At 33.8% G+C, this 25,350-nt stretch overlaps 1 protein-coding gene across 1 annotated transcript; it reads right to left on the reverse strand.

Annotated features, from left to right (window-relative positions):
- Positions 1 to 22,710, reverse strand: LOC149420405 (putative inorganic phosphate cotransporter). Its single transcript, XM_089636127.1, has 10 exons — positions 22,495 to 22,710; positions 19,870 to 20,006; positions 19,021 to 19,200; positions 17,503 to 17,641; positions 11,125 to 11,345; positions 5,112 to 5,285; positions 3,024 to 3,156; positions 2,415 to 2,539; positions 1,216 to 1,335; positions 1 to 829 (listed from the first exon to the last, which is right to left on the reverse strand). Exons 1-10 carry the CDS (start codon positions 22,562 to 22,564, stop codon positions 692 to 694), a joined length of 1,437 nt encoding a protein of 478 aa, XP_089492253.1. The 5' UTR covers positions 22,565 to 22,710; the 3' UTR covers positions 1 to 691.
- Positions 22,711 to 25,350: the final 2,640 nt, after the last annotated feature.

A 25,350-nucleotide genomic window follows, 5' to 3' on the forward strand; every position in this document is an offset into this window, starting at 1 on the left:
GCCAAGTGTTTTGTTTTTATTTAGTTAAAAATAAAATATTACTATACTCTTTCTTCGACCAGTGGTATTAAATTTTCGGGATTTATTTCCTTATCCATTATTGAAGTTTTGATTTATTTACTTAACAAAATAACCAAATACAAGGAACCAGCGTGCCTGCTTCCTTGCGACTGCGAGCGGGCGGGGAGGGGTCGGGGTGTGGCGGGGACTCTGCCGGAACGACTAGACAAGTGTGAACAGCTCCATACAACACTATGAGCGAGCGTGTTCCGACACGATTTGAAAACGGACGCGCTGCGCTGGCGATCCATCCGACAAAAAATGTCGGATCCGTTTTCAAATCGTGTCGGACAAGTGTGAACAGCTCCATACACCCACTACAGCCACTAGGGCATCCGTTTTTGAAACGGGACCCGCCTCCGTTTTTAAAACGGAAGTGGGAACGGGCCCTTACTGGCACAAGGAAAGATGTTTATATCCATCTAGGCTTGTTACGTTTCCCACTTTTGATAAATAGGTGTGGTCAGTTATTTATAATTTCAACCAGTTAAATGCAGTATGTTTATACCCACGTTTACTAGTTTTTTATTTTTATTATATTTCTTATGGGATTACATTGATTTTTAGAAAATCATTATTATTATTATCAATTGAAATCTCTCTTCCTAACACAATAACTTGGAATAATAATTTACACTTCTTCATCTTCGTAAATAGGTTCATCCCAAGATTGTTTCTCGGCGCTTCCGAACACCAGGTAGAACAGGTTAGTGAAGAAGTATACGCCAGCCACGATGTAGAACACCAAATTCCACTGAGAAGGGTCAGTCTGAAATATACAACATAGAATGTATATTATATTTTAATATCATACTCTTAACCAACAAACTCATTCTTAGTGTCATTTAACTGAAAAGAAGAAAAAACTATTACTTTTCCAAATCTAATAAAAATTATTTATTTGATAGACTTTTTGTAACGGTATGAAAATCATTTGGGTGTTTGGTACTTTTATTGGCACTGAATTATTGATGATTCTTAGTTTCTACACACCTAGTTAACTTTCATAAATCTGCCAGTGTGTCCTCTGGTGAAGACTCGGAATAATTTGGCAATCCTATATCCAAAAGTCCTCAATCTATTAAATATGCAAAAGCGTATAATGTGTTTTACTTATCTACTATCAATAACTGTAATTTACACGTATATTCTTACCGAATCTGTGACGATAAATCCAATGACGTTAGGAGCAATAAGTCCAAAAATATTAGCCACCATATTGGTGAGTCCAAACATGATCCCCGCAAAGTTTGGAGACAAATCCATGTGGTTGATCTGAAACAATGTGCAAATGGTTACCTTAATATTCTTCGAAGTCTATAATGTATCCTGAACTCATTTTGAACGCACTTTGTGTAATTTTGTGACATACTTGAATAACTATAATAATAAACTTTCTGACGTACTGCTCCTACACAAAATTATACATGCATCAGTTGATACACCAAACATTTTATCCCAAATTAACATCAATATACCATCAAGAAAATCAACAAGGAGGATGAAAGACATTTTCTTTATTAAAGCCTACCACACAAATACAGGATATTTTTCCCCTGTACCGCGAACATTAAGAAATTATAACATTATACATGGCTCTAATAATGAAATAGACATTTTTAATGACCAATTTAAACACTTCAAAAAAAATGTATTACCTTTAATCATATTAAGCTGATATTGTGATGAAGCCCTTTATTTAAAGAGAAGCAACATTGTACCTACCTAATCAGTGTCTCACCAGTACAGGTGTGACAATAACAAATAGTTTATGAACATATTTGTATTTACCTTTTACCCATTCTTATTTGTTATTTACTTGCATATTTAGCTTACATATTATTATAATAGATTAATATTAATATTACTTACATTTTCCTTTTGTTACTATTTTCGTTATTATCATTTTGTTATTATTATGTATTTAAACATCCATGTATATAAATTTTTGGGCACCATGCCTGTTTTATGTACTTAAATAAAAATAAATAAATAAATAACAATTATTTAAAAAAAACTCCTGATGATACTTCCTCCCAAATCACGGGATATTCTTAATTAGGGAGGTATTAATTAACATCAATAAACATATACATTAACATCAAGAATCATGTTCCGTGAAGTTTCTCAGACGAAAACACAAAATGGTTTCTTATTTCAATTGCTAGGAGAACGTTTGCAAACAAATCAGTTATTTACAATGCTTTAAACTTATTAAGACCGAAGAAGAGGTTGATATACTGATTGGAAAATAATTGTAGCAGAGGACTGGAGGCGAACGCGAATGCAGCCAGTGCATAGCTGTGAAGGAGGCAAAATTCCAGACACAAATGTCAAGTGAATTTGCTTCTTACCCTGGTACCCGTGTTGATGGCGCCCGTGAGCCCCACCGTCGTGATGATGATGACCACCGCCAGAGTAGTTTGGTTGGGAGGGACCATGCACAGTATGACCAGGCTCACGGCAGGGCAGACGTTTGCTGAAAATAACATTAACAGCCATTATTTACAGACATGCATTGGAATCTTTTAGACTTTACAACCAACTCAGAGGACATTCGGTCATGGATAATACGTACTAATAGAAACGAAATTATCAGAATAGATGATGTCTGACAGAATTTAAAAAAAAATTCATTTCATATTTATTTAAAATATTGATGTTACATCGCTTTTCTGCCCTTTATAGAGAGATCCCAATATCTGCTTGGAAATATGCACAGAAGAACGTTCTCTCGACAGTTGAAACTTTTTGCTTAGTGAAAATAGTTATCTGCGCAAAGTACTCATGTTTTGTGTAGAGACAGAACATGCGAATATAACGCTGTAGACTACATAAATGTAGAATGCCATCGATGTGGATGTCGATAGCATGTTTGTACAAGCTTTATATTTACTACCCATCGCTTAGCGCTCGCTGTTGGTGTGGTGTAGTTTTTAGGGTTTAGGAGTTTAGGTACAAACCGATGGTGTTGCTCAATTTCCGAACGTCAGACAGGGACATGATCTTCTTGTTAACGGCAAGGTCAGCAATGAAGGCACTGGAACTGCCCACCACCCACATGGCCAAGTAAGGCAGCGATGTCAGAAGGCCACTCTGCAACAAACAATTCGAAGATTGCTTTTCTTATCCACCGGGCAACACCGGCGGGTTTAGATAACTTATTTATTTATTTATATACGAGCTGACGTGTTTTTGGCCCGGCGTCGCTGGGGTTGCTTTTGAGATATATTATTTTTTTATATAATATTCCGTAGTACGTAATTTTAATGTATCTCATAAGGTTTAGCCAGCGTTAGCAATGTAAGCGCCCGAAAATATATTTTTTAAGACTTGATTACAAACCATCGACTTTTCTCTACTTTCTATAAATAAAATATGCTTGTATTATATGTATTAACCTACTTGAAGAAATTCTTTAAATGATAGTACTAAATCCGTTGCGTACTTTAGTTTAAACGCACAAAGAGACAGACGAGGATAGCGACATTATTTTATACTACGAGTATTTAGAGAAGATTCTACGCCTATACGGGCTTTTACAAACATCTGATATACATAATAGTTCAGTACATCAGTAATCAAGAAATAAAAATTAGTTCTACAGAAATTCAATGCAAATAATAGTACCATGCTTAGCTAGGTTATCAATATTATCGAGGTATGTTACCAAAGAAATCAGAAAACAAGTGTGTGTTTTTTTAAGCGGAGACGGTTTACACGTAGTTCCCGTGAGAACTTCGGTTTACACGTAGTTCCCGATAGCACAAAGGGCCATGTGCCCATTTTATCTCAATCCCTTAACAACAACCCAGTCCCTTTAATAAAGTTCACCAGGGTTGTCATTGGGTATGTGGCTATGTCTTCTGGTTCTACTGTATGTCTCCCCAGGTATCTGAGCCTAGTTCCCACCAGGGCAGGACATTGGCACCATAGGTAAATTGGAGTATCTTCATCCTCTTCACATTTCCTGCATCTATTGGTGTTTTCTACTCCCAATATCTGCATGTGTCTCCTGAGATGGCAGTGTCCCGTTAGTCGTCCTACCAGTTCCCTCAGCGAGTTTCTGTTCATATCGAGTAGTTTCTTGGTTCGTCTAGGGTTTGGTCCTTCTATGAGTACTTTGGATTGTCTCATTCCAGGTGCCCTATCCCATTCTTTGCGGTGCTGGGATTTGACCCACCTATCAATATGTAATTTTGTGTGGCAAGCTGCTACTCCTCCGGTCGGCTCGGATGCTACAAGTGGTGCTTTCGCCCCTTTCCTTGCTAGTTTGTCAGCCCGCTCGTTGCCCTCAATACTTTTATGTCCTGGTACCCAGATAGGGTTATTTTATTAATGGTAGCGAGCTCTGTTAGAACAGTCCTGCATTCCATTACCAGTCTAGAGTCGCATAGGTTACTTCCCAGTGACATTAGGGCTGCCTGGCTATCGGAACATATGCTTATGTTTTTATTCCTGTACCCAATACGTATATTCTCCTGTGCGCAGGCCAAGATGGCTTTCATCTCAGCTTGAAACACAGTACAGTGTGTTCCTAGAGGTATACCGAGTTCCCTCTTGGATCCCTGCAGACAGACTCCGGCCCCTGTTCCCTCCTCCATCTTGGACCCATCTGTGAACCAGATTAGTTCCTGTTTGGAGGTAGGACCTGGAACCGTGTCCCATTCCTCCCTTGTGGGGTAGGTCACAAAGAAGTATGTTACTATAGTATTATTGTAACTGTATTCAGTGCAGTTGAACACATCTACAATTTCTGCAAAATTGTTGCCAAATGAATGTAATATGGGCATAAGTGAGTGTCTAAATGACTCGTGATATTGTTGTTGTAATTATAACAGGAATACCAATTTACCGTGAATACCTTGGAAGTTCATCTTTCTAACGAAGTGTGAATCATCTGAAGGAAGTCTTTTATTGCAACTAGGTATGAGAGTTTACTGGTTATCCTGGGAGCCTTAACTACGAAACAACAAAAAGCATTGTCTTCTCGTTTAGAAACTCCAAAATGTTATATGATTAAATAAAAAATGATATCAGTAAAAATGTACCTGTTTCATGTCGATACCGTGAACTTCCTTAAGATACATGGGAGTCTCCAACAGCAGGGTGAGGAAACCGTAGACGATTCCGCAGTGCGACACACAGGTGGCCAACAGGGGCACTGAGGTGAATATGGCACGCCACGGGGTCACCATCTTCCTCGCTGCGTTGGCAGTTGCTTCCTGGAATGATATCTTTGTTTCATATGCAGCTATACAACACATCATAAGTTGACGGTGGCTTTCGGCTGCCATGGAATTATTTAGGTTGCGCTTTTAAGGCCGAGTGTAGTTTTTTATTAATTTAAAATAATGATTATATTATTAAGCAAATCGATTATGATAGTGTTTTCAACAAGTAAATTTTTTTTTATACATTTTTAAAATTAACATAGGCTTGGTAATTATCAAAATCAAATCGAAAATATGACCTTTTTCAGACCGTAATACGTGCGTTTTAAAAAATACTATTAAAGGCTGAATATCGTCAAAAAATACCTGAAGGGGTTTTCTTTAAACGTACGAAAAAAAAACTAAAAAATAAATAAAATAGGTTCGTAGTTTAATTTTTTCATAAACAATAATTGTACTTGTTTTTAAAATGCAGATTATAAAACTTTGGATACGTTTATTTAACAAAACTAAACGATAAATTATTGGTATTATATTTTTCCATTTTTTAAAGTTAATTTAATATTTTTTAAACTACAATTTAAGAAAGAACACTTAGATTTTTAAATTACTTTTAAAATAGGCTGTCTGCTGGCGCCTATTTGAAATTTTAAATACGGTAGAACATCGAACTAAAAGCTTCTTTTAAATATCCCAACAGATGGCGCTATCATGGTTCGCTATCGACTCTTCCCATGTCCATAAGCCAATATTCAACGTATAAATCGGTTTCAGTTATTCAAGCCAAACGGCCACTGGCTTAGGTTATGCTATTCTGTACACTATACTGTAAAACTCTCGCCTCGAAGTTTGCGGGATCCAATATCAGAGTGGGCAAGTAAATTTTATTTGGTTAATTTGTGTTATTCACAATTAATGAATTAATATACGTATGGTATATGCGCGGTACGTTCCATAGTGAAAGATACTCTCAGTATCGCCTGGTGTAAGACCACCATTCAGAATTGAAACGTTGCTTGAAATGGCTTTAGCCGTGTTTGGTGACCAAATCTGAATAGCCAGGTAGATTCACTTATTCAATAAATAATGCCCGTTCTGCGGTCTAAATTTAAATAATGATTTGTGGTCTTTCATCAGGGCGATACTGACAGTATCTAACGCTCTGGAAAATGCCGCAAATATAATACTTATGTACATTGTGAAATAACTCAAATTATTAAAATAAAATGTAGGTTGGTACTCGTGCACGCCAAGATTGTAACCCGCGACGTCACGGAGGTCGTCATCCTGTTGAGTCGGGCCATATCTCGATATTTATTATTGTTTTTGTAAATTATTCTAAAAAAACATTTTTTTTTTTTTTTTTTTGTTTTTTTTATTAGTAAAAAAAAGATACACGAATTACATAATATTAAAATTACATAATATAATTACACAACATAGTAGGTTATTAATTACATAATATAAGTATTCGATGTACCCCCATAAATAAGCAGGGCTTGTGTGTATGGGGGTGTTGTTATATTTGTTTATATTTGGTACGATTCAGTTCAACTGTTCGGAATACTTTTTAAGGTGGCTTTTGAATTCGTTTATATTTGCATTCATGTTTCTAATTTTTTCTGGTAATGAGTTAAAAAATTTAACTCCGAGATATTCATGGTTGAACTGTCCTATTGTTTTTTTACATTTAGGAGTAGGAAGTATTGACGTTTGTCTAAGATTTCTGTTATTTTTAAAGGGTGCAATTTTATTTTGAATATAGTTTTTATAAATTTGTAATGTTGCATGGTAGAAGTATAATGCACTTAATTTTCTGACCTTAAATTGTTTGAATAAAAGTTCGGACGAATATGAATAGGGTTTTTTTTAATATGGTTTTTATTATTAGTTTTTGTGATATGTAAATTGTTTGAGTTTGATTTTTATATGTACCGCCCCAGCCTATAATGCCGTATTGTATAATTGATTGACAGAAAGCGAAGTATATGGTTCTAAGTAATTTTTCGTTTAAAATATCTCTTAAACATCTAAATATATATGTTAGTTTCCTTATTCTGTTGTTCAGAATATTTATATGTGGGGACCATTTTAAACGCTGGTCTATTGTTATGCCTAGGTACTTAATATCGGTCTTGCTTTCTATGTTTGTGCATAACATATTGCATTTGTGGTTTTCTGTATTTTTCACAGAGTGGATAATTATGTTTATTTCTTTAGGTGTTTCTTGTTTTTTAATGAAAAATGGTAAATAATAAGTTTTTTTAGAGTTTAAAGTCAACAGGTTTTCATCAAACCATAATTTTAGTTCATTGATATCTGTATTTGCCATGTTATTTAGTTCTGACCAGGTGTTTGCTTTTAGTAGAAGGACTGTATCGTCAGCGTAAGAGACAATGTCTCCATATTTGGAAATATTGAATATATCATTGACATATATAATAAATAACAATGGTCCCAAAACCGTGCCTTGGGGTATTGAAAAGTCGCTATATTTTGAATCGCTGACTTGATTGAGTAATTTTACTTGTTGAGGTCTTTTATATAAATAACTAGTTATCCATGCTAAGACTTTTCCACTAATCCCTACTGATTTTAATTTACTTATTATTTTTTTATGTGATATGCTGTCGAAAGCTTTTTTGAGGTCTATAAATATGCCAAGACATTTTTTATCGGAATCTAGGGCCGTATATAAATAGTTGGTTATTTTTGCTATCGCGTCGTGAGTACTTGTATTTTTTTTGAATCCGAATTGGTTATAATTAATTATTTTATTTTCTTCTAAGAATGTCCAAATTTGTTTTTTTACAATTTTTTCATATATTTTTGATATATTCGAGAGAAGTGAAATCGGGCGATAATTTTGTGGATCTTTACGACAGTCTGTTTTATAAATGGGGGTTATAATTGCTCTTTTATAGTTATTGGGAAATTCGCCATTTGCTAGACTTAGGTTTATTATATGTGTTATGGGGTGAATTAAGTATTCTTTCATCGATTTTATTGTTTTAGTATCTATGTTATCAAAGCCGGGGGCAGAATCTCCTTTTAGTTTCGAAATAGTTCTGTCAATGTCGATTTCTGTGACTGGGTGAAATTTATTAATTTGACATTGTGTTATTTGGTGTGGATTAGATATATTGGTCTTATTTATGGATTTTGCTAGGTTTTTTCCCACGTTATTAAAATAGTTATTTAAAATATTACAACATTTTTTGTGTCATTTTGTACGTTATATATTATTTCCCCATCTGAGATTTCTGATATGTGCTTATATTTTTTCTTTTTATTTATTATTTCATTTATTGTTGACCATATTTTTTTATTATTGTCTTTAGCTTCTGTTATAATTTTTGAGTAGTAGTCGTTTTTCGTTTTCCTTATTAGTGTAGTTAGTATATTTTTATACTTTTTATAGTATAATACAATTTTACTGTTAACTAGTGGCCTTTGTGTTATTTTATAAAGTTTATTTTTTTTCCTAGTGGCTTTTATTAATCCTAGAGTAATCCAAGGTTTAATTTTTCTTGTTTTTGAGTTGGGGACAACATGAATGAAAAGACCAAACACAAATAACCTGACTGCCATATGTTGTGGCTAGAGTATTTTGAAAGTCTAAGCGAGCAAGCGTAATTACTAGTGCCACGTGATTATGGTGCAAGTGTGAGTTAACGCTCATAAAGGTCATCTGACAGTCAAACCCGGCGTGCGCAAATAATTTTTTATTTGTTTGTGTTATTTCACAATTAATACATTAAACATAATATAAAGTGTGTTTGCAGCACGATCCAGAGTGAAATTTACTCTCAGTATCGCCCTGGTGTGAGACCACCATTCCGAATGGAAACGTTATTTCTAAGCTTTTGCCGTGTTTAGTGACCGGATATAAATAGCCAGGTACTTTTCTACATTTGTCTTCCCCATCTTCTTCCCCTCCCCAATACCTTCACCCTAGTACCCAGATTGGGGATGCCACAGTCTCGCTGTTCCAGACGGGAGCGGTTGAGACTCTTGTGCGGTATATAAAAAATATATGTTTTATTTTTTTGACATCCAGAAACACACCAGACCTGAAAACAAACTGTCTATTGAAAGTGAGAAGTTTGAATGAATATCTTGTTGCATCTTGTATACAAACGTACCTACAGGGCGCAGGCGTGCGACAATTTTTTTTACACCGATATCCTTAGTAAAAATGTATCATTTCATAACGCGCCAGTTCGCTCCATTGCAGAGGGCGGTCGGACATTTTTAGGTCGGGATATCAATTTACCGTCCACTGTAAAACAACTTACAAAAATTTCCACCCGCGCAAGGCGCTTTATAGTTCTGAGTGCTAAGTGGCATTGTTGTTAATGAACTGAATGTTGCCAAATCTGGCGTTTTGCTTCACCAAGGACTGTTGAATACAAGCGAATTTTGGGCCCGATGGCGTTTCTGTGGGCCTTAGAAAACAATAATGTTATTTATAACGGTTATTGTTGACCGAGGTAGAACGAACACAGGTACTCTGTTTTTTGACCAGATGTAGGTATATTTTTTACAATGCGTTCATCTGACGGCCGGCGTAGTCCGGTGGTGAGGCTTTGGACTCCCATTCCGAAGGTCGTGGGTTCGAACCCGGTGTACGCAAATAAGTATTAGCATTTATATCTGAACCTAGATATTTATTCTGGACCACAGAATCAATAAAATTTTATTTTGTTAAAAGTATTTTGGTATTTAAAATTTAAAGTACTTAAAAAATTATTTATTTATATTATTTCATTTAATTCATTGTTATCTATTGAATTTAATGTGTTAATTATTGTGCATAAAACTATGTAAAACCAAATGCCAAAATGTTTTTAATAGAGATATACATAATTAAGAAATTGGCACATACATTATCATACATGTCATAATATGGAAAATCGGGACTAAAGATATATGAAGAAATAATTATAATATAAGCGATTAGTCATAATAGACCCGATATAGTTTTACATGAAAAAATTAAAAAAAATTAACTTATATCATTGATGTCGCTATACCAAATTCCTGTAATATTCAAAAATCTGTTATCGAAAAAATAAGAAAATACACAGATTTAGGAAATGAAATAAAAAGAATTTGGCATGCTCAGACTATAAAAATATTACCATTCGTTATTTCGGCTACTGGCATTATACCTAGCTCTCTAATTAAAAAATTAGGCGTATTAGATCTTTCAAAAAAATTATATATAAAGATGCAAAAGTCGGTCATTTTGAATACATGTAGGATAACAAAAGATTTTTTAAATATTTATGTTGAGGGATCAGTAGGATTTATAGGCCCTGTTAGAAGTTCTACCGAGCCGAACCCTCTGATATGAAAATATCTGGAGTCGGTGAATTATTTTCCCATTTGATCTTTTCTGAGTTGACGTGTTGTTCTTGTATTGTTTTGTATTTATTTTGCTTATATAATGCACTTACATAATGTTGATTGACTAGATGATCATTTGTGGAAAAGTGAGTGGAAGGGTTTAGTTTTTCCTATGGGGAAGATTTAACCCGGACAACAAAATCGGAAGCATAAAAAAAAAGAAATGTCAGGCTTTCTGTAAAAATATTAAAATACATACAATTAAATTAAATGTTACCTTGTATATATTCGTTTACATTCTAATTAAATAAATAATACAAAAAAATAGTGCCATCTGGTAACTGAAATTCATAACTTTTATAACGAAGATTTACATTACCGCCATCTTACTGTTTTCAGGCAAACGTTTTTAAAATAAATTCTAGTTAGAAAAAATATTGTTTTGGAAATGAACAACAGAGTTCGTGTGTATCGAAAATAGTTGATTTTGTCAGGTATACAATCACTCTTGACACTACAATAACAAAAAAATACTCACATCCTTTTCTTCGTAGTTTCCCAGAGAATTTTCAATGTATTTTCTCTCTACTTCAGAAATAGACTTGTGCTGATTTGGACTGTCTGCTCCATAGTAAAACCAGAGCATGGAGACCAGGGTGGCAAGAATTCCAAACAGATAGAATAGGGACGGCCAGCCAAATGTACTGGCGGAGAGGTATCCTGAGACCGGCATGGCTAGAACTGTGCCAAGTGGAGCGCCTGGGGAACAAACGGAAAAAATTCTGATGAGTAAAAATATTTTACTGGATGAAGAAGAACGACAATTTTTTATTAAATTAGAGGAGTGACAAATTCTTATCAGATTAAAGTAGGCAAAACGGAATTCTGGATCAAAAGCACAGTATTTCTAATAATCCAACAGTACAATAGCATAGCGATGACCTGTATACATTTTGTTTTCAAGCATTCTTCGGTTTAGCCCAGTGATCCCTAGCATTGTACGTTAAGTTAAAAAACTTTGGCAGATATACGTACCTCATCGAAACGCTGCCATCTTGGAAAATCTGAAGCCTTTTACGGTTTTAGAAAATTTATCGAAAAATATTGATTTTGAAAACTAACATTTTTTTAAAAAAACTATGTAAAACCCATTACAGAAATATATCTTTTCTCCGAGATTTTGACCTGCTTCTATTTACTTTTTAAACTTATTCTTTGTGGTTTTTTTCCAGGGCCCTGAATTTGCTGTAGGTAGGTAACAAGAAAGCCATAAGGAACATAATATCTACCAAGTATCGTATCTATTGTATAGTATCGCACTTTATTCCGCCCTAGGTCCGATTTTGCTTTAGGGTGACTTGGACTGTATGCATATTATGGATTTTCTCAATACACCAAATTTTTCGTACCTTTATCATCCAATAATTCCATCCAAGAAGAATTCTAACCCAAACAATAAGAATCTATGTACATGTACATGGAGAAAAATGAGTAGGTACGACTTTTTTATCAAAATAATGTTACTAATGTGACTGCATGCCCATTTCCTAATAAAATGTTAGTCATTCAGAATATGTCTGAACACGTGTTCACGCAGGTGGCCTTGTCCTAATAAATATAATAGACAAGATGCGAAAATTTTATCATTTTTAAGAGCACGTGTTACGACTTCCTCATAAAAAAATCGTATTGTCAATTCATTCGTAATAGGCCTGTAATCCCATCTTTCACGGGAAAACTTAAACAGAATAATTTGACCAAATTTTTAATAAATTTTATCAGTAAGTTTTCTGCATAATGTTTCTCTTACCGATAGTTTTAGTCAATTCATTCTCTATGGTTTACATGGCAAGTTCTCTAAGTAATTGCTCCAGTAATAACAGTGATTATTAACAAAATAAAATAATCTAACCTTACTCAATTACAACTGTGAATAAAGTGATTATAAAACTGTGTTAAGTGTTATAAATTTACACGTTTATACGTCCGTAAACTGCAAAAACAAGAACAAATAGTTACAGACTTGACAGCTGCAAGCCACTATTACAACAATAATATTTCCAATATCAGAAGTAACTGAAATAAACATTAAAATGCATCTTTTCGACAAAACTTACTGTGCTCCGTGAAAAAGGCAACAAACATTGAAAAAGACGTACGTTGTGCAAAATGTAGTATGTATTTTCACACTACATGTAGCGGCCTAACTTGCGCCGAATTACAGTCATTCACGGCGAAGTCGGCTCATACTCTTTCGTTCATATGCGACTTCTGTGTCACGCCAAAAGCTGCCTCTCCTCAGGATGAAAAATTAATAGAGAAGCTGAGCGCCGAAGTGAAAAAACTACTTAAGTGTGAATTGACTGATATAAGCAAAGCAATCGATTTTTTCTCTAAAAAAATTGATGCTTATGAGGAAGAAAAGAAAAGAAAAGAAAATACCAAAAAATAAAAGAAGTACAAAATGAAAACAAAACTTTAAAACAAATGGTCAACAAAATTCAAAAAAATGCTTTCGAGACGTCTATAGAAATCCAAGGACTGGAATTAAAAGAAAATTAAAATCCTTACATACCGGTGGAACTCATTCTGAAGAACTAGATTGCGATGATCTACTTCTGCACAACAACATTGAAAACTGCTACTCAACAAAAAAATCAATCACATTGAAATTAAGAACAAAAGAAGCTAAAAACAGAATACTTTTCCAAAAAAAAAAAAGTTGGATATTTTACTGCAAAGGATATGAAATACTCTTCTTCTGAAACAAAGATTTACATAAACGAGAAGCTTACGCCCGCCAACAACCAACTTCTTTGGCTAGCAAGTTCTACAAAATCTATGGGTTACAAATTTGCTTGGACAAAAAACGGAAATGTCTTACTACGAAAAAAACAGGATTCACCAATAATCTATGTGAAGGACGCGAATGATATTCCACTACAATAATTCGGACACCATATAAAAAAAGAAAAAAATAAATAAAAACTTCACACAAAATGGCTAACGCAGACAATATTGTTCCTAAAACCCAAGAATGCGATAACTTCATTGAAATAAATGCAATTTTCGAAGATACTAACTTCAACATCTTGAACATGAATATAAGAAGTATCCAGAAACACTATGACGAATTCTGTATCCTTTTAAATTTTCTATCTTTCCAGCTAGATATAATAATACTTACTGAAACCCAAATACGAGAATGTGTCCCTTTCAGCTTACCTAACTTTAATACCTTGTCAATACCCTCTAGACATACTTCGCATGATAGCCTTACTTTATTTTATAATACTCTATCTTTATCCAACATAAATGTAAATATACTAAAATTCCATTACTCTAATGCTGTCCATGTTACTTTTGCTTTAAGGGGAAAAAATATTCAGTATTGGCTATATATCGATCTCCCTCTTTATCCACAAATCTATTAATTCTCGAAATTGAATCTTTCATAAATGAAGTTAATGTGAACCAATTCGATTTTTCCTTCATTGTAGGAGATATCAACATAAACATACAAAACACAATATTAAATCCAACTGCAAATGAATACTTGAACTTACTGTATACCAAAGGTTAACTATCGTACGTGAACAGTACCACTAGGCCTAATCATCCAAATGATTCATGTTTAGATCACATATTCCTCAAATCAAATAAAAGTTACCCAAATAGATCTGCTACCTTCAAAATTGACATAACAGACCACTATCCGACCTTCTATGGTCATTGTACTGAAAAATCACCTAGCTACACAGATCACATTAACCGTCAGCAAATCAAAACAAAAATTAATTACCTATCTCTAGACATCTCACTAACAGCCGAAACATGGGTCTCAGTGCTTTCTAACGATGACACAAATATATCTCTAAATAACTTTTATGATATAATCCAAAGCCATATTGAAAAATGTTATGAACCATTAGCAGCACCAAAAAGTAAACACAGACACATACAACCATGGATTACACGTGGACTAATAATCTCAATTCAGCATAGAAATAAACTGTTTAAATCATATAATACTCATGAAAAGCATTGCCTATCCACCAATGAAGCACAAAATTACAACAAACGTAACCATTATATTATATATAGAAATTATCTAAATACTCTTATAAAAAAATGCAAACACCGGTATTACTCTGAACAACTGCAAAAAGCACATAATGACTCACGAAAAAAATGGAACATTATAAATGAGATCTCAAACAGGAATCAAAAAGAACACAAAATTCCTCAAAAAATTATAACTGAAAATAATATAATCTTTGATAATCCTAAAGATATTGCAACCAATTTCAACTTTCAACCACTTTTTTACAAACATCGCCTCTACCCTAATTGACAATAATCCTTCTCTTAGCTTGCACTCTCAGCATGTACCCACAGACTTTCTGAAGACTAAAAATTCTACCTTCGAACTATCCGAATTTCCCGAAATAACTGAACTTGAAATCGCAAACCACATTGACAATCTAAACGCTAGGTCTGCAAATGGCCCAGACAACTTAAGTAACACTACAATTAAATCTATAAAAAACATATAATCAAACCATTACACCATATATTTTTCCGAATAAATTCAAACTAGCTAACATCATCCCAATACACAAATCAGGACCTAGATGTAAAACAGACAACTACAGACCAATCACATTAGCTTCTCAATTGTCTGAGATATTAGAAAAATGCATTAAAAAACGTATCGTCGATTTTCTGGAATCGAACTCACTCCTTTCACCTAACCAATATGGCTTTTGAACTAAACTAGGTACTGATGATGCTATATTTAATTTAACCAAAAACAATTATTCTAACCTGGACTCAAACATTAAAACTTTAACCATTTTTTTAGATTTAAAGAAAGCCTTTGACACAGTCAAGCATAGAACTCTCTTAAAGAAAATATCCAACATTGGAATTAAACTTAAATGTCTCATGCTGTTACAAAATTATATATTGAATCGCCAACAATGCACAAAAATTGGAACATATTTGAGCAATTTTGAATTAGTAAAACATGGTGTACCACAAGGAACTGTATTGGGGCAGCTACTCTTTCTAATATATATAAATGACTTATGTAATATTAAAATACCTGGTAAAATTTTCTCATTTGCTGACGATACTGCAATAACAATCAAAGGAAAATCATGGGAAGATACTACTAATAAAACTAACAAATGTATTACTATTGTCAATTATGTATAATAATTATGATGTAAATTATAACTTTAAAAAATGTATTTGAAACTAACTTTAAGCACCTGTTGACAAGCCAATTCAATCGGCTTAGCAGGACTTGTTTGTTGATATTATGTATTAACTATTTATTCAATAAAAAAAAATAAAAAAAGAGTGGCTAGATAGAAACCTACTTACCCTAAATTATGATAAAACTATTTGTATTCCTTTTTATAACACACAGAAGTCGGCTCCTAAAACCAATCTTAATTTGAAGTTTCATAACGTAAATTGTAACCCAAACACATTCTGTAACTGTGAGGAGATGAAATCTGGAAAACTTATTAAGTATTTAGGTGTAACTATAGATTGTCAACTTAAATGGACCAGCCATATTGAAAAAAACTGTTAACAAATTGAGATACCTAAAATATATTTTTAAAAGAATGAGTAATGTAGTAAATATAAAAACCATGAAACTAGTTTATGACTCACTAGTTCATTTATCACATTTCCTATGGAATAATTGGCTGGGGCGGAACTTTCAACAATCATGTAAAACCACTAAAAATTGCCCAAAAATCAATAATTAAGATAATGTACCAAAAAACTAAATCCTATCCCTCTAAACAATTGTTCCAAGAAACTGAAATTTTGGACCTTAAGCAGATCTATAGTGCTCAATGTCTTAAATTTATTTATACGCGACCAAACAACTTTATTAAAAATCAAATCGTGCCAGCCAACGACATGGCGCTTGTGAATATGCTGTGCCTCGCTGCAAAACCAGGTTGGCCCAAAGGCATATTAGTTTTATTGCTCCAAAAATGTATAATTCTTTATGTACAACCTTTAAAAGGGACACGTGTGTAAACCTTCAATTTTTTAAAAAGTACATCAAATCTTGGCTAAAAAACACTGAACTAGATATTTTTTTCTTATAAGTTTTAGCAAAGCTATCTGTAACATTTATATCCATGTAGAGATTATTTTTTATTATTTCACATTCATAAAAAACAGCGGATATATTTTATTATTTGTAATGCTTTGTCTGCTAATTCACTTTTTAAGATGTCTTCTTTAAAAACTAGTATTTACCTTATTTTTTGTAATATTTTAAAACTTTTGCATATTTCATGATTTAGTTTCTTGTATTGCCCACGTAACTCTTTGCCTACAGTAACTCTTTTAAAATAACTTAAATTTATATTTGATATTGTATCTCCACTTAAACCATAGAAATAAGATAAAAATACTTATAATACCCACACTCAGGCTTCGCCTTCGTGGGATTTTTTTAAAATTATGTACATTTATTTCAATATTTTTTATACATTTTTCAATATTTTATGTAACCATGTATGTATAAAAAAAAATCAATAAAAAATAAAAAATAAATAAAAAAATAAAAAAGTTATAAAATGATTGTTTTGAAGATATTGAACCATGTTGCGCTTCTCTCCTGATGAAGGATGTAAAGACTTTCAATCCTTGGTTCAGAATGAGGAGGCACATCACTTAGACGATATACAATTGCACAGTAACCTGCAACTACTTACTCCTTGTAATCATCTATCAGTAGGACTATCATCACCACACCTACCAAACCATGAAGCAGCCAAAATGCCGTAGAAAGAAAATTATTCTTTCCCTGTAGTAAATATAGGAATGTATGCTTTATTATTAAGGATAGTAAACTAGGAAAGAAAGTAAAAGGTTTAACCTGCGTACGCGAGGTTACTGATGCGGCCTCTCTCGTTTAGTGGTGCCCATTTCCCCAGTAAGGTGCTGAGGGTTGGGAATACACATCCTTGGGCCAGCCCCTGCATGAACCTCACCGCCAGAAGAGCTTTCCATTCACCCTTCAAATAAAAGGACAGGTGGAACAGATTTAAAAGTTTTCAGTCTACCACCTCTAACCTGACGGCTCACTAGCAAACACCGCCACCGAAAAGGCCGACTTATTAGATAAATGTTAACTAGACCCTAGATGGCCTAGATGATCGGAGTGCTGTTCCGCCGTCGGTTCCTCACTGCGGTTTCTATATGAAAAAGCTGAGGAGCCAGCATCGGGATATAATAAAGCTAGCATGCCTGACAGAATACCTGCCCTGGTACTGCAGAGGTGCGCTACAGAAATATCTCCTTTCTTAACAAACGGATTGAAATCCTCAGAGCACATGCGTCAGGTAGGTATGCTGTCCCTGTTCTACCGGTATTACAATGGAAGATGCTCCGAGGAACAAGCGTCATTGATCCCTTCGGCACCGGTGCATAGTCGGGAAACACTCCAAACGCGCGCGCAAGATATGTATGTACATGGTTGACATTTGTCACATCAGAATGGGTCGTTTCTACGTCTCGTTCTCGTGTTTCCTCCCTCCTACAACGTGGGTCTCTTCGAGATCCATGTACGCTTCTTCCTCTCATCAAAAAGACCCTCCACTCAGCATCCCCAAAGATGACATAGGCACTGAGAGAAACTATTTTTCTGTGTGGAGTTAATTAATTAAATAATTTAATTACATATTTTTAATAGACATTTACAAGGCATTGATACATTGAATCACGTACCAGGCAACTGCCTGTTTTATGGTGACCAATGCATTATACTTATTTTGAATAAAAGGTAAACAATACAAATTAAGAATTTGGGCCTTACTAATAAACTTGTACTACATCGCATTTGAGATTATTTTTCATAAAAATGGCTCAACAGAAAAACACAAATCGTCCAAATATTATTGATTGCAGTGATCACCTACCTAGGTATATACTAGGTTTGACAAGGGGCGCCAAAATTTTACTCGCGCCAGGCGCCATTTTGTACAGGGCCGGCCCTGGCAACAGTTGCAACAGTTGTAACAGTAGTACCAAATATATGTTATAAAGCGATTCTGCAGTAAAAACTAAACAAATATTTTGTATAAAATACAAAATAAACATTTCAGAATAAATCATATTGTCGTGGTAATAACATAATAATAGTATTCTTTTTAGAAGGGATGAACCTAAGGAAGATTTTTTATAAGTTACTGTAACTGACCAGAGAGACAAAAACATGCTACTAAGAGAGAGAGAAAAGCATGCTCCTCCAACTGACCAAGAGACAGAAAGCACTGCAACTTCAACTGACCAGAGAGACAGAAAGCACTGCAACTACAAATGACTAGAGAGACAGAAATCACTGCTAATCTGACCTTAGAGATAGAAATAAGCACTGCTACTAGGTATAACTGACCAGAGAGACAGCCCAAGGCACGACTAGGCATAACAGCCCATTGATCCCCAGGGCAGCGCCTAACAGCAGCTTCCCTCCCAGCCTGGTGGCCATTATCCCTGCAGGGAACTGCAGCACCAGATAGCCGAGAAAGAAAGACGAAAGGACCAGATTCTGCACGCGCTTGTCCCACGCGTAGAACTAAATACAGAAGAAACAAAGTTACGTAAAAATATATTAATTTATTTATTGTTTTTGTGTTTAATTCGTAGAACCCATTTAAATTTAATTGAAGTCAAATTTAATAATATAATTATTAAGTTCTGCATTTTTTGTTATTTTTACAGCTGTTACGGTTTCAAAGCCATTTTCAAACTGTGGTTTTGACCACGTTTAGACGACTTATTAATATGATTCTATTTTACCTCCTCCCAATTTAAAATTAAAGTTATACAGATTTACTGATAGAATAATTGTGACAATAGATTTCATATTCTGTGGGGGTATTTTGAAGTCTGTTTTCCCCACATTAACGTTATCTTAATTGTTTAACAATGATGTAGCGGTTATTAATAATCTATTGTCACAATTATTTTATCAGTAAATTGGTTTAACCGGTAATAAATCATTTTAAATTGGGTGGGGGTAAAATAGAATCATATTAATAAGTCGTCTAAACGTGGCTCAAACCACAGTTTGAAAATGGCCTTGAAAGCCGAAACAGCTGTAACAATAACAAAAACCAAAAAATACTTGCAGAACTTAATAATTATATTATTAAATTTGATTTTAATTAATTTAAAAAAAATATATACTTTATAAATAAATACTGTTCAAATAATCATGCACATAATAAGAATGGGTTGATACCTTGATTTCGTCACTGGCTGAAGTGTGGCTTGTCATGGCCACTATGGCGATGCTCATCATGGCACGAATGCTGAAGGCCAGCAGCACGCACAGGAACATAAGCACGGCCTGCACGTGGCGCACGCCGAGTGCGAGTTCTTCACAAGATGTATAACACAGGAACAACAGTTAAATACATGGAACAGGGGAATGAGTTTGTGATATTGGGAAGTATGTTTACGAGATATGGGGAGGCAGATAGAGATATTGACAGAATGATAAATGCATGTAACTCAATTAATGGAGGACTGATCGCGGTTAGCGCCAACAGAAAATGTCCAAAGAAGCGAAGATAGCAGTCTGAAACACTTTGTATCAGTTAGATAACACTGAGAAACATCTATTTCCATAGCCGAAAACCGAAAATTCAATATCTATTTCGTTAAAAAAACAAATAACTTTATTTTCTTTACGTGATGTTTTGACATAATAAAATTTAAAAAGGTTTTTTAGGCTTGTTAAAAAAAATCATTTCATTATACCCAAATTATGAACCTAAGAACCTGTTTTAGGTTGTTTGGTTCATATTTTGCGTTTAAAAAGAAAATAATCTCAAAACTTTCATATTATTGTAGAAAGCAATCACTTTGTGGTTTGACATATTTAATAAAATAAAATACTTTTTTGTTTTAAAACCACGATATTTATTAAGTTAACAACCGACCGGTATTAATTTGTACCCTGATGATGCTTAAGTAAAGCGAAACCGGTTGGTTCTTAAATTAATAAATATCGTGGTTTTAAAACAAAAAAGTATTTTATTTTATCAAAACTTTCACATTAATAACCATGGCGGCCGAGTGAACAATCGATTTTAATTTTAACGAAATAACTAGTATAATGCATTATTTTCGATTTGTGGAAACTGATATACTTTTAAGTGCGTATTAACCGTGTCTCACTTTTCTGTATATTTACAAAATCGTATTTATTTATCTCACCGTAGTACGAAATGAGATAGCATGACATTTATGAGGCCTTGTCTCCCAAAAAGACGTGAGAATATTTTTGGAAGCACGGGAATCGAACAGGCGACCTTCCGACCTAAGTCATATACGCTGGTTCTGCAACACGAAATCCATAATAATTAAAATAAGGATTTAACTACGATACGGGATCTGCGGTCTACGATTCTCAGCCAAGATGTAAAAAATGGTTCCATGATAACCCTGGACAGTGACAAACTAACGGTTCCATAATAAATCAAAACAATGACAATTTGTAAAAAATATAGATGCAAAAAATGGTTCCATGATAACTCTGGACAGTGACAAATCAATGGTTCAATAATAACTCAAAACAATGACAATTCAACACACCTTTAAAAAGTGATATAGTTGTAAAAAATGGTTCCACGGCAACTGGAAAGTGACAAATCAACGGTTCCATGATAGCTCAAAACAATGACAATTCAATACATCAAAAAAATCATTAAAAGCGATGAAAAAACAATCTATAAACCTAACCTCCATGACCCATTCAACCTGGTTTATGTTTCATCACTTTTCAGGACCATATATCTTATTTATTTCACTTTTTAAAGGTGTGTTGAATTGGCACTGTGTTGAGTTGTCCGGTTAACCTAATTAAAACCCTTTTGAAACGTGATATAAAGTCGTTAAAATTGATGAAAAATAGTAGCCCATAACATAACCTATAAAACATCAACAACAAAAAACATCATAGTTTACAGGAAATGAATAAAACGTCAACAACAAAAAACATCGTGGTTTACAGGAAATAAATAAAACGTGAACAACAAAAAACATCATAGTTTACAGGAAATAAATAAAACGTCAACACCTTTACCTACCCCTCCTTGCAATTATTTCAAGAAGCTAAACTCTTAGATATAAGAAAAATTTACTTTATGCAATGTCTGAAATATATATTTTCACGAAATGTACATTTTACAAAAAACGAAAATCGTTCTAGCAGTAGAGTAAATAATGCATATGAGGTTCCACTATGCAAAACTAGGCTTGCGCAGAGACATGCTTTTTTCATTGCCCCAAAAATCTACAAATGCACTCTATCACACTATAGAAATTAGATCTAAAAATATATCGTCTTACAGCATATACAAAAATGTAGTAAAGACTTGGATCACTACCATTGACACAAATACTTACCTGCTATAACATCCTACCTTTTGTAAATTTACAAAACCTTAATTTTTCTATTTTTTAACCTTTTTTTCTTAATTATAATTTTGTAAAAACGGAATTATTTGTTTTATAAACTGCACTAAACAAAATAAGTATACCCACGAACTGGCGATGCCTATGTGGGATTTTTTTTTTGGTATATATGCATACTATTCTATTATATTTTTTTATTTAATTGTATTATTTTATTTTTCTTATCTTAAAGCTAACTTTTTTATTTTTTGTAGTACCTTCTTTACCTGTGAATGAAATGCTTTTTGTAATACTATAATAATTTTAATAATGTAATACTTGTTTTTGTAATACTTGATTTTTGTAATTATATTTTTATGCATGTAACAAAAGAAAATTATTAATAAAAAAAAGAACATCATGGTTTACAGGAAATAAATAAAACGTCAACAACAAAAATTTAAACCTTTAACTGGATGGGCCACAATATCATATTCGTAGGCGTAATTTGGCCTCTTCACAGCATCTTTCGTCATTTTCGGCACTTTATCCGTCCCTTGTTTTATACTTGTTTTAATGACTTTCGTTTTCGGGAAAGTCAATACGAGGTTGGAATTAACTAACAATACACAGTGAGCGTTGGTAGCTCACTGAGGAAATTATTATTTTATGACAAAAGATCAAATGGGTGTGCGATTACAGAATTTATTTGAAGAACCATAACCTATCAACTAGAACAGGTCCGTATTGTAATATAATATGAATGTTAGGGTACATAATACAGTTTATGCATGTATTTGCGTGCAGAGATCGAGAAAACTTCAAATAATTCAGTGGAATTACTTTGACTTGGCCCGCTGGATGTGATGAAATTCTTTTAACCGAAAATCAAAAATTCTTTTTCATCAACTACTGTAATATAAATCATTTGCCCGGGAAATATCATGAAAACATTCCTTTACAGGAAATATTTTTAAAACTTTCGAAATTATTAAAAATTCTGCGTTTAAAAAAAAAAATCCTCATCATCATCCGAAATATCACGAAAATGCTGCGGCTACGCTAGGTTTGTGTAACATGGTTTGTGATAGAAAAGAAAGTGCCCCCTTCGTAGCGCCTACTCGCGTCAAGGCAAGAAAACATCCCAGTTTTCAAGTAGTTTAGCGGCTACGCTAGGTTTGTGTAACATGGTTTGTGATAGAAAAGAAAGTGCCCCCTTCGTAGCGCCTACTCGCGTCAAGGCAAGAAAACATCCCAGTTTTCAAGTAGTTTAGCGGCTACGCTAGGTTTGTGTAACATGGTTTGTGATAGAAAAGAAAGTGCCCCCTTCGTAGCGCCTACTCGCGTCAAGGCAAGAAAACATCCCAGTTTTCAAGTAGTTTAGCGGCTACGCTAGGTTTGTGTAACATGGTTTGTGATAGAAAAGAAAGTGCCCCCTTCGTAGCGCCTACTCGCGTCAAGGCAAGAAAACATCCCAGTTTTCAAGTAGTTTAGCGGCTACGCTAGGTTTGTGTAACATGGTTTGTGATACAAAAGTGAATAAAATGTATCTGAATACTTTACGTAAATGAATTAATGTTAGCAAAATTAAAATATAAAATGCATATTTTTTCGTCTCCCCCGACATAAAAACTCACCTTTCGTGATAATAAACCTAAATCTAACTGTTTGAATAAGAAATATTACTGAAATTATAAACATGTTATTTTACGTTATTGATATTATTGCTTACTAGCAACACTTAATTTTGTATGGTGATATATCTTTGGTTATTTTTCTATGGATTTTATTGCCAACAACGCGTCGAAAATGGCGTATTGTATTTTGTTCTGCATCGAAAATTTTTAAGTCGTGTATTTCAGTTTATATTGGTTGCCCCAACCTAATTCTTTCGGATTCGGATTCCCCGGCCCAAAGTTAGTATAAAGATGTATAAAGATTACTAGTTTTATTGTCAGAAAGCGTTCAAAATGGCCAGTTAAATTGTTTGTGCGTCGAAATTTTAAAGTCGTGTAATTCAGTTAATATTGCTTGCCGCAACCCAATTCTTCCAGATTCGGATTCCCCGGCCCAAAGTTAGTATAAAAATAACTAGTTTTATTTTTTATGAATTTCGCCCATAAACCGAAGTTTACCCAAAATCCTCATATCATCCGAAATATCACGAAAATGCTAAGAAAACACATGCCATTCCGGAAGATTATTGAAATCAAAAAAAAAAGTTTACTTAAACGTCAAACAGTGAACAAGTCCAAATTTTTGCTCCTATAAAAACCTAGAAAACTATGTGTAAAGCGTGATATTGCGGAAATCCGACTTCTAATATCAAATTCGAACATCCAATATCAGTTTCATCGATAATCTTTGCCTAAAACAGTGCCTAAAAGTGATAAATAACTAAAATAAACACCAATTCTGGTAATCGCCGTGACACTACGATATTGTGAGAAAATTAGGTTTTAAATATGACATCTGTGAAATCCCACTAATTCCACATATTTACCCAAGTAATTACTTCTTGATTGCTCACAAAATAGAAAGACAATCTTAGTGAACTTAATATAAAAAGTGTGATGTTACCGGGAATGTCAAACGTCAAACGGTGTTATTGTCATTTGCTCTAAATAAATAAACACTATAAACTTAATGCTGTGAAAAGGAATCAAACAATCAATCAATCCTTGGGTAAAATTCGGTTTATGGGAGTCACTCGAATTACCGAAATTGAACTTGATTTAGACTAATTTAGGGCTGGGGAATCCGAATCTGCAATCGGCAACACTTTTTATTTTTTGGTTGGCACTTCTGAAATGACAAAGTATTAAAAAGTCATTAATTTGATTTTCGTAAGTCATAGTTGATAAATAAAACATGGTTTCTATGTATCGCGTACGAAATTTCAAAACCCTATAACTCAGTTAATAGTGCCGACCCCCACCTAATTCTTACAGATTCGAATTCCCCAGCCCTAAATTAGTCTAAATCAAGTTCAATTTCGGTTATTCGAGTGACTCCCATAAACCGAATTTTTTCCTAATCCTTTGCCATTACTTGTTCATATCTTTGCGTAAATAATTATACAAAAACACTGTGGAAATCATCCGCAATGATGAAATGCAAATGCATGGCAACGAAAATATATACTGCAAGACATGTAAGTATAATTTTCATTTATTTTGTTGTCATATAACTGAAATTAGTTTTCACAAGATGAATAGAAACTATAAACAAAGTTTCAAGTGCCCATCTTGTAAAGAAACTAATAAAATTTCTCAAAAAACAAATGATCTGACAGAGACATCTGTGAACGAAGCCTCACAAC

The sequence above is a fragment of the Hesperophylax consimilis genome, chromosome 10 (assembly GCF_061612785.1).
Source record: "Hesperophylax consimilis isolate HC1 chromosome 10, BYU_Hcon_1.0, whole genome shotgun sequence".
NCBI classification, from domain to species: domain Eukaryota; kingdom Metazoa; phylum Arthropoda; class Insecta; order Trichoptera; family Limnephilidae; genus Hesperophylax; species Hesperophylax consimilis.

Excerpts from the sequence above, each read along its gene's own strand:
- LOC149420405 (XM_089636127.1), bottom strand. The coding sequence starts at position 22,564 with ATGACGAAAGATGCTGTGAAGAGGCCAAATTACGCCTACGAATATGAT. Across the intron at positions 17,642-19,020 it reads TGCCTTGGGCTGTCTCTCTG|GGTGAATGGAAAGCTCTTCT; the intron begins GTCAGTTATACC and ends TTTTATTTGAAG. Across the intron at positions 3,157-5,111 it reads ACGGTATCGACATGAAACAG|AGTGGCCTTCTGACATCGCT; the intron begins GTACATTTTTAC and ends TGTTTGTTGCAG.